This window comes from Phascolarctos cinereus, unplaced genomic scaffold (assembly GCF_003287225.1).
Source record: "Phascolarctos cinereus isolate Bilbo 61053 unplaced genomic scaffold, phaCin_HiC Scaffold_5;HRSCAF=322, whole genome shotgun sequence".
Classification (NCBI taxonomy): Eukaryota; Metazoa; Chordata; class Mammalia; order Diprotodontia; family Phascolarctidae; genus Phascolarctos; species Phascolarctos cinereus.
In genome coordinates, this window is record NW_027555958.1 from 376,165,046 (window position 1) to 376,180,167 (window position 15,122).

Below are 15,122 nucleotides of genomic sequence, written 5' to 3' on the forward strand. Positions count from 1 at the left end.
GCAAATGATGACAGATGGACAGCCAGAAAGCTCCATGGTATCGTCAGGCAAGCAAAATGTTTGTCCAAGTTGAGGAAGGTTTCTAGCACATCTGTTATACCCTCATGACAAACTTATAGAGGATATGGACTGGAATCCTTCAGAATGGGCTGGAAGAGATTGGGCTGGGATATATGTTGTTGGAGAGAATTCCTGAGATCACAGATCCATTTGAAGATAGAATTATCTCCCTCCCCTCAGAGTAATAAAGAAGGGTTATGAGAGGAAATGAGCAACATCTCAGTTTAACATCCCTTCTTGCTCTCCCTTCCTGCTCCCCTTCCTCCACCCCAATCATTTTCCTAAATACTCTGTGGTCCTACTTAAAGACAAAGAAAGGGCCCATCATAACCTAGAAAACTCCCTTGCCATATTTTCCCTGCCCTACTCCCTACCTCCACCCTATACACCAGAGGACTCTTGTCAATCTAGTAAAGGATAAATGAGATATGCATGAAGGGAGAGTGTGAAACATGAATGGGAGAGGGAAGGGAACAAGAATTGCAGGCTGATTTAGTGCCAGAGATATAGGACACACCAGATGGGAAAACCTTGGACCATGAATACAGCTCTACCATTGGCAAGCCTTTTCTTCTCTTTGGCCTCACTTTCTCCATTGTGTAAAATCAAGAAACAGATGCCTCCTTCTTCATAAGGAAGTGGTTAGAGGACAGAGAAGGGTCTTAAAGTAACACCACTGTTTGGGAGGACTTGGTTTCTACTCCAATATACTCTGTAATCCCTGTTCATGGTGACATGGAGAGCACCTATGAAATGGGAGATACCTTCTTTTCCCTGCCTGGAAAGAATCAGTACCTGCCTGCCCAGAGCAGACCTTATCTGTAAGTCCTGTCTCTGCTGGGCTTTCTTATTCCCCAGGTCTCTAGTTACCTGCTAGGTATAATCAGGTCGAACCAGGGACTAACAAATAGGTGAAAAACCCTGAAGACACCTAATGAAATTTTCAAATGGCACCTGGTGATGGTCATGTACCTGGGTCTCCCAGAACCCTGAAACCTGAGAATAGGTTTTGGACATCCATGTTTATTAACCTGCACCCGCTGGCTGGCAGAATAAACACTTCTCTTCTACCTGACATACAGCTGTAATTCTGGGCCCTCATTAGAACACATGAGGTGTGACCCAGAAGCTAAGCTGCCGCATGTAAACTAATATCTTGTGAATGAGCTCAGGCAGAGCAAAGGAGAGGCAGAGGCTTAGAGCAACCATCCCACAGCCAGTCCCCTTTTAGTTTGGCCTCTTGTTCTCCTGCCCCTGAAAGGTGGGGTCCCTTGAGGTTCCGTCCATGACTCTCCCATTTCTCATTCTAGACTCTCCCTTCTCCCTTCTTTCCCTGACCCCCACGGCTTCTTGCATTCTATGAAGCTTGGCCCCCAGATCACTATGGCCACCCCTGCAATCTCTTCCTTGAGCTGCCGTCCCATATTGCACAGAATCGCTGAATAGTGGACTTGGAAAGGGCATCTTGGGTCATCTGATCAAACCTCTGCCTGAATGAGAATCTACGACATACCCAGCAAGCGTCCATATGACATTTCTTGAAGGCCTCTAGGAAGGGGGAAACCACTACTTCTCTAGGCAACCCTTTCCACTTGAGTCTAACTAACTGTGAGGAAGTTGGTCCTCACACCGAGTCTCAATCTACCCTTCTGGAACTTTCTTCTACTTCTAATTCTGCTCTCTGGGACCAAAGAGAACAAGCTTAACCCTTCTTCCACTACCTGAAAATAACCCTCATTTTGTTTCTATGTCTTCCCTTCTTCTGGCTAAATATTCCCGATGCTTTTGACTGGCCTTCATATGCCACGACCTTCAGACCTTTCCCCATCCTGCTGGTCTTACTCTGCTTGTGGCTAAGCTGTGTTTTTCTCCGAATTTTTGCTTACAGATGTCTCAGAGTTTTTCTTTTCTTCTGGGTTCACATAGTGTGTATCCCTGGCAGCATCATCCTGGTAGCTAAAATTTATATAGCGCACTAAGCACTTTACAATTATGGTCTTATTTAATTCTTACAACAAGCCCGGAGGCAGGTGCTGGGAGGTAGGCATCAAAATAGCTTTTTGTTTGTTTGTTTATTCATTTGTCCAGCCTTACTTCTCTGATTGGAACTTTGGGTTAAGGCTAGAAGGGACTGTCAGGTCCTCGCCCACCTTCTCTGGCTCCCAGCAGCTTACAGGGCCAGCCCCACAGCAGCTGGGGACCTGTTCTTTGCCTGGAGAGGCTGAGTCCTAAGATTCCGTCTCCAAGGTTAGAGCTATGGACTTGGAGCCCCTGTGCCCTGGGGCTGAACATGAGATCCCAGTCCCCTTGTTCTGCTTCCGGGGCCTGATAGTTTCTGCCCTGATCACTTCCTGTGGGCTGAATTTGTGAGCCTGTGCTGGAAAAATGATCCGCTGTGGTTTCTACTTGGATTTCTGATCACGGCTTGGGGTGGCCCTTGTCTGAGATCTGTGCTCATGCAGTTGGGGGCTGTGGGTGGAGCTGCACTGGGAAGGGAGAGGGAAGAGGAAGAGAATGAGTATTTATATAGCACCTACTATGTGCCAGGCACTGTGCTGAAGGCTTTGCAAATATTATCTCATGTGATCCTGATGACAACCCTGTAAGGGAGGTGCTGTTATTATTCCTGTTTTACAGATGGCAAAAATGAGGCAGACAGCGGTGCTTGACCTTGAACCTCTGACAGAGGTTCTTTTCAGATTTTCTTTACTACAGGACCAGCACTCTAACCGCTGCTCCGCCGAATTGCCTCTGAGGAAGCGTAGCTATTTCTTTCTACTTTATCATTTTAAGTGGTCTCTATACACAATCTTTGGATAGATAGCTAGATCTATAGATTTTATTACTTATAACATATGCATATTCTATGTCTCACCTATGCATGTATATATACATGTATACACATACACATTTACACATACATGTATAGACTTGTGAGTATATATATGTTAATGCACATGTATGATGTGCATATATGTATAGACGTCTGCAATATAACATACAAAAATAGCACAGAAGAAATAACTAGCTGGCACAGTAGCTAGAATGTTGGTCTTGGAGGCACGAAAATGTGAATTTAAAATCTTGCCTCAGATCCTCTGTTGCTTTTGTTCAGCCATTTCAGTCGCATCTGGCTCTCCATGACCCCATCTGGAGTTTTCTGGGCAAAGATACCGGACTGGTTTGACACTTCCTTCTCCAGCTCCTTTTACAGATGAGGAAACTGAGGCCAACAGGATTAAGTGACTTGCACACAAATCACTTAACTGTCACCCAGCTAGTAAGTGTCTGAGGCCAGATTTGAACTCAGAAAGATGAGTCTTCCTGGCTCCAAGCCTGGCACTTAGCTGTGTAATCCTGGGTGAGACTAGGAAACTATTATTTTTTAAAAATAAGTTGAATATCTCTTAAATTGGAATTTGAATAGAACGTGACTTTTTTTATATGGTAGAAGGATGCCAACAAATTTGATTCTAAAAGTATCTATTCAGCAAGAATAGGTCAATGGTCAAGGCAATGGGTGAAGTGCAATAAAAAGCCCCCTTTTAGACACAATTTTTAACAAAACATACAATATATATATAGACAACAGTAAATGACATCATTTTTATGGTTGGAAGATACATAAAAACTTGAATTTCATAAGACACCAGGGGAAAATGTCAGATGCCGTAAAACCTATGAAAATGTCTTCCCTTTTGACCTATTTGCTCATTATACTGTCTGAATTTTTAATCTTGTCTGGTTTTCCCCTCTGGTTTGAGATGCTTAATGCTGGGTATGGTGACATCTGTTAAACTGTTCTCATCCTCAGTTTCAAAAAGAATTTCTGAACAGAGTTCTTTTGAGTCAGAACAGTTCACTTCAACTAACAAGGCCATAATCATTGCTGTCTTTTCGAGACAGTCATATATATTTTCAGTTTCAAATAGGCCAGGTAGCATAGTTGCCATTTCTTTTCTTAATTGTTTATTTGCCTGTTCAAGCCATGGTAGGAAATGACTTATTCTTTGGGAGCGGGGGCTTAATTTAAAAATACTTTTCCAATTACATGTAAAATTTCTTAATAGTCTTTTTAAAAAAAATTATAAGTTCTAAATTTTCTTCCTCTCTCCCTTCTCTTCTCCCTCATTGAGAAGACAAGCAATTTCATATAGGTTATACAATGTGCAGTCATGCAAACATATTTCCATATTATTTATGTTGTAAAAGAAAACAAACAAAAAAAGAAAAGAAACAGAAAGATATTTTTAAAAAGTATGCTTCATCTGCATAGAGACTCCATCAGTTCTTTCTTGGGAGATGTATAGCATTTTTCATCATAAGTCCTTCAGAATTATCTTGGATCAGGGGTGGGAAATCTGTGGTCTCAAGGTCACATGTGGCCCTCTGGGTCCTCAAGTGTGCCCCTTCAACTGAATCCTAACTTCACAGAACAAATCCCCTTAATAAAAGGGTTTGTTCTGTAAAACTGGGACTCAGTCAAAAAACCACACCCAAGGACCTTGAAGGTTACCTGTGGCCTCAAAGCTGCAGGTTCCCCACCCCTGCCTTGGATCATTGTATTGCTGAGAATGGCTAAGTCATTCACAGCTGGTCATCACAGACTGTGGCTGTTACAGGGTACCACGTTCTCCTGGTTCTTTCACTTTGCTTTGCATTAGTTCACGTAAGTCCAGGTTTTTCTGAAAGCACCCTGCTTGTCATTTCTTGTAGCATGATAGTATTCCATCACAATCATAAACCAGAACTTGTCTAGTTGGGAGGATGAAATAAACAATGAACTTTGAAGTAACAACAGCATCCACTCTGTTCTTGGGAGGGTTCTGCTCAGTTCTGGCACGGCAATTTAGAAAGGACATATACACTGGAATGAGTCAAGAAGAAGATGACCAGAATTGCCAAGCCCTGGGAGTCAATCATTTAACAGTCAACAGGTGCATGTAGTAAGCACTTACTATGTGCCAAGTGTAGGCAGCCAGGTGGCACAGTGGATAGAGTGCTAGGCCTGGAGTCAGGAAGATTCATCTTCCTAAGTGCAAATCTGATCTCAAACACTTACTAGCCGTGTGACTCTGGGCAAGTCCCTTAACTATGTTTGCCTCAGTTTCCTCATCTTTAAAATGAGCTGGAGAAGGAAGTGACAAACTAGTCCAGTATCTCTGCCAAGAAAGCCCCAGATGGGCTCATGAAGTGTTGGGCATGACCGAAAGGACTCGACGATAGCAAGGGTCCTTGAGCTGGGTCTTGAAAGAGGCCAGGGAATGAGGGAAGTAGAGTTGAGCAATGGGGCTAGAGAGGTCACACAGCTATTTCACGGCAGAAACCAAAGTAGAACCCAGTGCTCCTGACTCCTATTTCCATGCCCTATTCCACATTTATGCTGGTATCAATTATCACAGGATCATAGAATTAGAGTTAGAGGGGGCATTTGAGGTCAGATGGAACCTCCTCATTTGACAGCAGGGTACACATGTCATAGGTGATATTCAAGCCCAGGTCTTCCCGACTGCATGTCCAGGCCTTCTTACTGTGAGTAGGTTGCCCAGATAAGCTTTCTCCAGTTACAAATGGCTGAGAGCTGGACACTTGAGCAGTGAGAGTTTTACTGGGAAGGAGAAAAAGGGTAATTTGGATCCTCAGGCATTGCCCAGGGAAGGGGGACTGTGGTGGGGTATGGGCACTGGATTGCCCAAGGAGGGCAGGATCTGCCATGGCTTAGAGATGTTTGTAGCCATAGAGAAAAATGAGGTCAGCTTGCCAGATGAAATGAATTCAGCAGAAGCTGGAGAGCAAGAGCTCATGGAATCCAGCAAAGCAGAAAACATTCATGTGCCCACAGAATGGTTGAGGGTGTGGGACAAATTGAAAGAACTCTTTGATTGGCTTGGCTGGCACCCTGTTGCCTACCTCAGTACTAATCTCCTGCAGCCCAGCTCCTGTTCATGAATCTTGAGACCCCCCACTCCCCTCTCCTTGGACTTAGTTGTTCAGTTTTGCCCTTGTCTTTGCTTCAGACATTAATTATTGCTTTGACCTCTCTATCTCTACAATTGCTATTCGCAGTTAGTGATCTGGTTCTCAGGATGACTCTGTCCTCTACTGTGTGGAAACCATCCAACCAAACTACCTTCAACTCCCTAATATCCTAACAGGGAAAGCCATACTCATGACACCTACTCAGCTACAGCTCCTGACAAGCAGTGTAGTGTAGATGATAGACAAAAGCAGGCAGACCTGAGTTTAAATTGTGCCTTGTGACCCTCCGTGGGCACTCACTTACTTGCCTTCAATTTCAGGTTCCTCATCTGTAAGATGAAGATAATAAAAGGACCTACCTCACAGGGTTGTTATGAAGCATAAATGAGATAATACTTTATAAAAAAATTTTACAGGATACTTTGTAAAACATAAAGCACTATATAAATCATAGGTCTACAGGCAAAGGAAGCTTAGACATCATCTAGTCCTCAGATGAGGAAACTGAGGCTCAAAGATGTCAGCATATAGTAGGAACTTAATAAATGCTTGTTGATTTATTTTCCAAGACAAAACAGTTTACTGATAAGAGAATTTGAATCTGGGACCTCTGACTTCTCAGCTCATGCTACTTCTGCTGTATTAGGCTGTATCTGTTAGCTATTATTAGCTATTATTGGTCTTGCTTTAAGTATATAGTGCTTTAAGGTTTGCAAAATGCTTTAGAAATAGTAATCGCATTTTAGCATCAAAACCAATTCTGAGAGGTGAGTGCTATTATTATCTCCATTTGACAGATGAGAAAACAGAAGCTCCATTGAGAGTTAGACGGACACAAGGTCATAAACCTAGTAAATGTTTGAAGCTGTATCTGAACTAGGGGCTATCCTGAGTCCAGGTCCAGTGCTCCATGGATGGGACCACCTCACTGCAATACCTTGGGTATGATCCCGACACACAGGAAGGTGCCAACCACAAACTTATTTTACAATTTTGCTTGAGGTTGGCCCAGTCTCTAGACTTGAAAACATTCCGCTCAGTTATTTTTTCAATGATTTACCATATTGGTCAGAATATAGGCCACCATCCTCCTTCACAAAATGAGTTTTCTTTGAAGGGGAAAAAAGAGATAACTAGACAATGAAATCTAATAACATCAGTTATAGGCCTTATCTGAGTTTTATAGATGCCTAATTTTGGAGAGAAGGGGGGAAAAGTGAGGCTTATATTGTGAATAATAGGTCTGGATACTGTGACCTTTCTTTGGTGGGAGGCTTACAGAGAGCGTCCTGATTTCCCTCTCCTCCTCTCAAGTGTCCAGGCATTCTGGGAGACTTATTACCAGGAAAGCCACAGGGCCAGAGAGATGTGGTCTTTTCACTTCTGAGAATCTCCGAGGTGGAAGGAACCTCAAAAGTCATCTAGTTTACCACCACCCTCATCCCTCAGCCAAAGAAAGAATACCTCTGACAGATGATTGATCCTTTGTTCAGCATCTGTTCAAACATGTCTAGTGACTCACCTGGGTACTCATTACTTTACATGGCAACACATTAATATATGTAAAAAGGACAGTCTAAGAGCGTGGAACTCAAATGGAGCTCAGGGCCCCTGGAAATACTGGACGCAAGGAACCCAAGAGCTCTGCACTGATACCTGTTCCTACTTCAATCCATTGCCCGAGGGGAGCAGAGACAACCTGTAATTGCTATAGGATGAGAAACAATAGCCACACCAGCCAAATCATCACCCTTCGAAAGAGCTCATGCTCTTTACCCAACTTACTCATTTGGTTCCAAAACAGAATGAAAGTGTCCTGTTACCCCTTACCCTCCCAAGTGATTGGGCCTTTGTCTCTGCCAATCTATAGTCATCACCTCCAAACTCACCACCTCCTAGAAGGTTCTGGTTAATAATTGTTGAATATATAAAATCCAATATTACGTATTGAATAATGTAATATTAATAATATCAATAAAGTGCTTTAAATTTTATAAATCCCTTTCCCCACAATGATCTTGCCAAGTAGTGAAAGTATCATTCCCCATTTTAGAGAATCCTTCCTTTTATACTGAAGAGCTGGGTGACCCTGGGCAGATCATTTTACTTCCTCTAGGTCTGTGAAGTGAGGGGGTTGGATTAGATCCCTTCTCAGGTCACTTCAAGTTCTAAATCTAGGATTCAATGAGGGCCAGAGAAATAAAGTGACTCGTTCGTAATCACACACCTGATAATATAGCAGCCAGGAGTGAAACTCAGGCCTTCTGACTCCGAGTCTATACTCTTTCTGCTTTACCATGCTGCCTATTGGTGACTCATCCTGTTTTACTCTCCCTCCCTTCAGCACTTTAGAATTTAGTTTGATGACTTTGCATTTGTTGAAGCTTCACTTAGAGTTATCCTGAGTCAAACATAGGTCCCCCAAAAAAGGTACTCTAAGTATAAGGTTCTTTTTGGTCAGTGTTCACTCAAAATCATGGCTTACGAGCCCCCACTGATGTATTTACTTTCACTCATCAGCCTGAAGACACACTAACTTAAAAAAGGAGATTTCATGTAATAGGCTAGTAAGAAAATTAACCATGAAACATCTCCATAAACCAATGGCATACTCTCCCACAAATACACATACCATCAATGGGAAGAATGAACACATTTAGGGAATGTGTGGAGAAGCACATATAGGTGTCAAATGTGGCCAAGGCATATCCATGGAAGGTATAAATTTTGGGAGAATATTTGGCCAAGACATACATATGGAAGAAAAACACATGCCTCTAAAACTTCAGGACCACCAATATCTTCTGGTGATGTTATTCTGAAGCTCTCAATGGCTCCATTTTCCACTAAGTCTCTTTCTCTGTCTCTGTTTCTCTCTCTGTTTTTCTCTGTCTTTCTTCTCTGTCTGTCTCTGCCTCTCTCTGTGTCCCTATCTCTCTCTTGAATCAAGCCTATATGCCACTGATAGATTAATCTTCCTAAAATAGCATTATGATGTCCCTCTCCTCCAAAATCTGTAATGAATTCCCACTACCTACAGAATAAAGTTCAAAATCCTTAGCTTAGCATTTAAGCTACTCAATTCAAATTCAAGTCAACTCATTTCAACAAATATTTATTAAATGTTCTGCTAGAGGATGGAGGAGATACAACATTTAGCTAAGCCATGATCCTTGCTCTAATGGAGCTCATAGTCCAATAGGAAGATGGGATACATTAACATACAAATATAACAAAGTAAGAAAAAATGGAGAATGGAGAAAGGACCCTATAGCACAAGGAGAGAAGTACTATGAGATATGGCTGGGAAGTGGAGTGCTGCCAAGGAATTGGAGGCCCAATTCCCATCTGAGGAGTTTGAGCTTTACACAGTAGGCAATAGGGAGTCTTGGAAGGATTTTAACAGAGAATTCCTAGTAGGAGGCTAGGAAATATGGAAGTAGGAGGTTATTACAATGGGAATTTGTATGCTAGGGTATCAGTAATGGGATTAGAAAATCAATGCAAGCATTATAGCAAGGATAAAAGTTGTAGAGGTAGAACTGACAGACCCTTGTAGGGAGAGGGGAATGATGAATGAATTGATGAATGAATGAATGAATGAGTGAGTGAAGAAGCATTTAAGTTCCTACTAAATGGCAGGCACTGAGCTAGGTGCTAGGGATGTGATTACAAAAATGAGACAGTCTCTGCCCTCAAAGAACTTATATTCTAATAGGAGCACATAACTCATATAGGGAAGGGGTAGCTAGAGAAGGGTTTTTTGGTTTGGGTAGTTACAGGAATGGTGAGTAGAGTCACAGGGCAATGATTGTCATGTCCTTTCCCAGAAGCAATGGTAATATTTGATATGCTTACTGTTCCCAGAGTAGCATAGTTGAAAAACAGGCAGGTAAGGGGTATGAGCATGATTACAAGGTAAAATGTCTGGAGCTGATGAGTGGAAAGTGTGGTCTGGTTTGGGATCAGCTTGGTATAGTTAGTTAGGTGAGTTTGCACTCCTACCCTCACCAGTAGAACAGAGAAGGAAGAGTAAAAGCTAATATTTAACTTTTAAATATGAGATATTAGGCTTATGGTATTGCCACCCACAGAAGTAGTAGTCAGAAGTAGGGGGCAGGCTTAGGAGGACAGGTGATACGCTTTGTTTTAATCATGTTGGGTAGGAGATGCTGACAGGTTGAGATGCCCTGTAGGCAGTTAAAGATAGGGAGAGGAAGAGAGAGAGAGAGAGAGAGAGAGAGAGAGAGAGAGAGAGAGAGAGAGAGAGAGAGAGAGAGAGAGAGAGAGAGAGAGAGAGAGAGAGAGAGAGAGAGGGAGAGAGGGAGGGAGGGAGGGAGAGAGAGAGAGAGAGAGAGAGAGAGAGAGAGAGAGAGAGAGAGAGATCAGGACTGGAGACATGTGGCTTCAGCTATGCAGAGATTGTCACTTGAGAGTGGGTAGAGAGAAACAAGAAGGCCAAGGAGAAAATCTTGGGAAAATACCTATCTTAAAGAATCAGGGAAAGGATGAAGAACCAATGAAGGAGAAGAAGAAGGAGCCATTAGAAAATAAAGGAATCAAAATGAACAGAACAACCACTCCAAAATGATACATGTGAAATTATAAAGGTCAAGTTAGCTCAAAAGAAGAAATGAGAAGATGCTTCCCTATAAGGCTTTGCAGATATGACCCAGAACAGCTCTAGAAGACTGTGTATGATATCAGATGTTTTTTGATGTATTGATTGGTTTTACTAAAATTTTTTTCTCTTTTTCTTTTTTAAAAATTCTTTATTACAAAGGATGGCTTTCTAGAAGAGAGAGATACAGAAGGAACTGTGGGAAATGTAAGAAAAAAAGACATTCAATAGACACACACACACACACATATGTGTGTGTGTGTGTATGTGTATAAAAATAAGGAAATCAGAGGGCTGGGGTGTCTCAGAGGCCAAGGGAAGTAAAAGCCCCCTATAAGAGGTGATCAACAGCAGCAAGTGCTTCAGAGAGCAGGTCCACCATCTTACGTTCCCACAAACCTACTCTCCCATCCAAACCCTCTACTTCAGGGATCACTCTACTCCCAAATATATTTTGTACTTTGCTTATAAATCAGTAAGACAAGACTCCCAGCCTTAGTTTATATTTTACTGAAAAGTGCTGAGTTACTAAGCCAGCTCTATCTACAATCCCATGTCCTAATATATTTATACTTGAAACCACAGGGGCAGAGCCAAGATGGTCGAGTGAAAGCAGTGACTTGCTTGAGCTCTCCCCCAAACTCCTCCAAAAACCTGTAAAAAATGACTCTAAACAAATTCTAGAGCAGCAGAACCCACAAGAAGACAGAGTGAAACAAATTTCCAGCCCAAAACAACCTGGATGGTTGGTGGGAAAGGTCCGTTGCGCCAGGCTGGGAGAGGACCACAGTTCAGTGTGGGCTGCACAGGCAAAGACCAGGCTTCAGCGAACCTGGAGCAGTCCTCAGGGGACTGAATCATGGGCAGCTCTAGCAATTTCCAGACTTTTCAACCCACAAACTCAATTGGGTACAGAAATCTATCTTACCCTACAGGAAAATGAGGGGAAGGAGATAAGAGAGGGAGAGATGATAGAAGGGAGGGCAGATGGGGGAGGAGGTAATCAGAAGCAAACACTTTTGAGGAGGAACAGGGTCAAAGGAGAGAGTAGAACAAACAGGGGGTGAGATAGGATGAAGGGAAATATAGTTAGTTTTTCACAACATGACTACTATGGAAGTGTTTTGTATGACTACACATGTATAACCTGTATCAAGTTGCTTGCCTTTTCAATGAGGGTGGATGCAGAGGGAGGGAGAGAATTTGGAACCCAAAGTTTTAAAAACAAATGTTAAAAATTGTTTTTACATGCAACTGGGAAATAAGTTACAGGCAATGGGATATAGAAATGTATCCTGCCCTACAGGAAAATAGAAAGGGAAGGGGATAAGAGAAGTGGGGGTGATAGAAGGCAGGGCAGATTGGGGGAAAGGGTATTCAGAATGCACGCTGTCTTGGGGTGGGAGGGGGGAGAGATGGGGAAAATTTGGAACTCAAAATCTTGTGGCAATGAATGTCAAAAACTAAAAATTAATTAATTTTTAAAAATTAAAAAAAAGAAAGAAACCATTGATTTCAAAGCCATTAAATAGGGTTAAACTCTGTCTGCTACATAAGTTGAAATTTATGTAGCTTGTGCTGCCTTCAGCATCTCCCTTCAGCAGAAATTTGCTATTTCTGGGAAGAAAAATAAAGTTTAAAAGACCCCGCCTAAATGCCCAGTAGTTTGGAGTACTGAACTAGATGCTCACCCTAAAGAAACTTCAGACAAAAGTAATGCATTATTTAAACAGAGATTCCTCCCACCCCCATTCTGTTAGAACTTAGACATACATGTAAAAGATGGGAGTTTGTCATTGTTAGAGCAGTTCTGCTTAACTAGTCTGGAGTTCAGCAGAAAATGTCTTCCTCCTCTTTTTCCTCTACCAGCTGAAAAGTGTTCGGTGCACCAGTGTTCAGAAATTGTCTTCAATTTTTACTGTTTACTCCTCTTTACTGAAAGGTTACACTGAGTCATTTTTTTTTCATTACCGCCTAGTATGGCTTAGTAGAAAGATGGCTGACCCTGAAATCAAAGGACCAGAGTTCAAATCCTGCCTTTGATCCTTGCTACTTGGCCCAATGAATAGAGTACTGGGCTTGGAATCAGGAAGACTCGTCTTCCCAAGTTTGAATCCGGCCTCAGATGCTTATCAGCTATGTGATCCGGGAAAGTCACGCAACCCTGTTTGCCTCAGTTTCCTCATCTGTAAACTGAGAAAGAAATGGCAAACCACTCTAGTATCTTTGCCTAGAAAACCCCAAATGGGGTCACAAAGAGTCTGATACAACTAAAAAATGGCTGAATGATAACAACTTGTATGACCTTGGGAAAGTCATTTATCCCTCCTAGGCATCAGTTTTCTCACCTATAAAGCGAGGCATTTGGAGGAGATAGCATTTGAGGTCCTTTCCATATCTAAATCTATGATTTATCATTTGCTCTGGGGGTCCCCCTTTAGACTCTGCCCCCAACCCCAAAAGCAGATTCTTTTTTTTTACTAGGTCACCTATAGCATTCTCGTGCAGGCTTTCTACAGAACAGGTACAGAACAGGAGCTGATTAATTCTGAACTGGCTTGAGAAGTGTTGGAAGAGGGGAACAGCTTGTAAATAACTTTCAGGCCAGATGGGAAAGCTGTGAGAGAGATGCCTTGGAGACAAATAACCCTACCCAACTCTGTCTCAGGTAGCCAAGGACAAGGAAAATGTTCACTACTCCAACTTTTGGCTTTTTTCAGACATCATCAGAGCCTTGCCTGAAACAGCTATGAGGCTCTCCCACAGTCCCAGGACCCTGTTGCCCAAGAGATGCTAATGCCAGAGGAGGCAGTGACATAGCCTACTAACCACCATAAAGACATTTGCTTTAGCATAAGGGTATAATGTTGATTTTTAAAATGAATTTATAATAGATAAATTTCAGCTATCAGCCATTAGAGAAGATATTTTTGGACAGGGGAGGCTAATATCCCACCTGAGTCCTATTCCATTTATCTACATCCTAAACAGAGCCAAGAATCTTCTTTTTGGGGAGGAAAATGAAAACAGCAATAATGTTGAATGGGCCACTCATCTTGGAATAGACCCCATCCAGCTGATGGGAAATTAACAGGTTGGCATGAGAGCACCCCTGGATTTCACCAGCTGATTCCCATTAGGTCCATGATAAGGCAAACAAAGCACCTAGAGAAGGAAAACAAACATACACAAAAAAAGAACATCAGGTACTCCAGGTCAGCTCTGGCATTTTAATCAAGAACTTCCCAAGGGATTCTAGTATCATAGATTGAGGAGTGGAAAGATTCTTAGTGTCTCTAGGGGTTCAGGAAAGGCCTCGTGTTCTCATGTTTAAATGGAGTTTTAGGCAGAGGTGAGGAAGGAGTACACATTGCCTATGTAAAATCTTTTAAGAATTGTGTTAGAAGTGCTCAAGTCGAGATTGAGCTGAGGTATTTTTTGCAGTGGCAAAGAACTGGAAATATCCAATGAGATATGGCTAAAAAAATTGAGGGATGTCACAGAATGGGATATTTGTGCTGTAAGAAATGGTACATATGACAAATGCAGAAAAACGTGGAAAGACTTATATGAAGTGATGCAAAGTGAAGCAAGCAGAGCCAAGAAAACAATATACACAACGTTTACAACAAGATAAATTGAAAGAACAGCCACCATGAAGCAATCAAAAATGAATATTGCAAAATTACAAAATACAAGCTTGGCCCTCAAAAAGGGATATGAGAAGATACCTTCCCATCATTCCTTTGCAAAGGTTGGAGAAGGGTCCACAGGTATGGAAAATGGCATATACTTTCAACTTAGTTTTACTGATTTTTTGTCTTCCTATTAAAAAAATCTTTGTTATATGGAATGGTTCTCTGGGAGGGGGAATGGGGAAGAATAAAAGGGGAAAGTTTGGAAAGGCTCAAAAAAAGATATAGATAAAAATTTTATTTTCTGGTCATCTACTGCATAAGTAGACTTGGATAAATCACTTAAACTTTATTTTAAAAAAGAATGATTTTTGACTGACTTAGAATGCTGAGGACACCCAAAAAGGATTTTTAAAAGCTATTTGGAAGGCAAGAAGATCAAAGAAGGGATGGGACCACTGCATGGATAGATAGGATGACGTTAACAGACAATGGTAAGAACTCATATTGATTAAGAATTATTTAATTTATTTTGACTCTGATTTTTTCCCTTTTCCAAGGAGAATGGTCTGTGGATCAGGAAGAATGCAACAACATGGTTTAAGAGGAGGTGAAAATCCAAAAAAGGGACAAAGTATGGGATCATCTAGCTGTTTTGCTGAACTATTTTTTATCTCTTTTTTTTTTTTACCCATTTTTCATTCATAGGAATGGTACTCTGGGGGAAATGTATTGGAAAATGTACATCATGTAAAAACAAAAGATGTCAATGAATTTTAAAAAAATCAACTTCTCACAAATACAGGATAAGGGAGATGTCATTAAAC

General features: G+C 41.7%; 1 protein-coding gene across 1 annotated transcript in view; it reads left to right on the forward strand.

Annotated features, from left to right (window-relative positions):
- The window catches only part of FAM72A (family with sequence similarity 72 member A), a 59,244-nt gene extending 44,122 nt beyond the window's left edge, over positions 1 to 15,122 (forward strand). Inside the window, exon 4 of the mRNA XM_021003043.2 lies at positions 14,856 to 15,122. Within this exon, the coding sequence (XP_020858702.1) occupies positions 14,856 to 14,899 (44 nt within the window). The 3' untranslated portion in view covers positions 14,900 to 15,122. The remainder of the gene's footprint in view (positions 1 to 14,855) is intronic.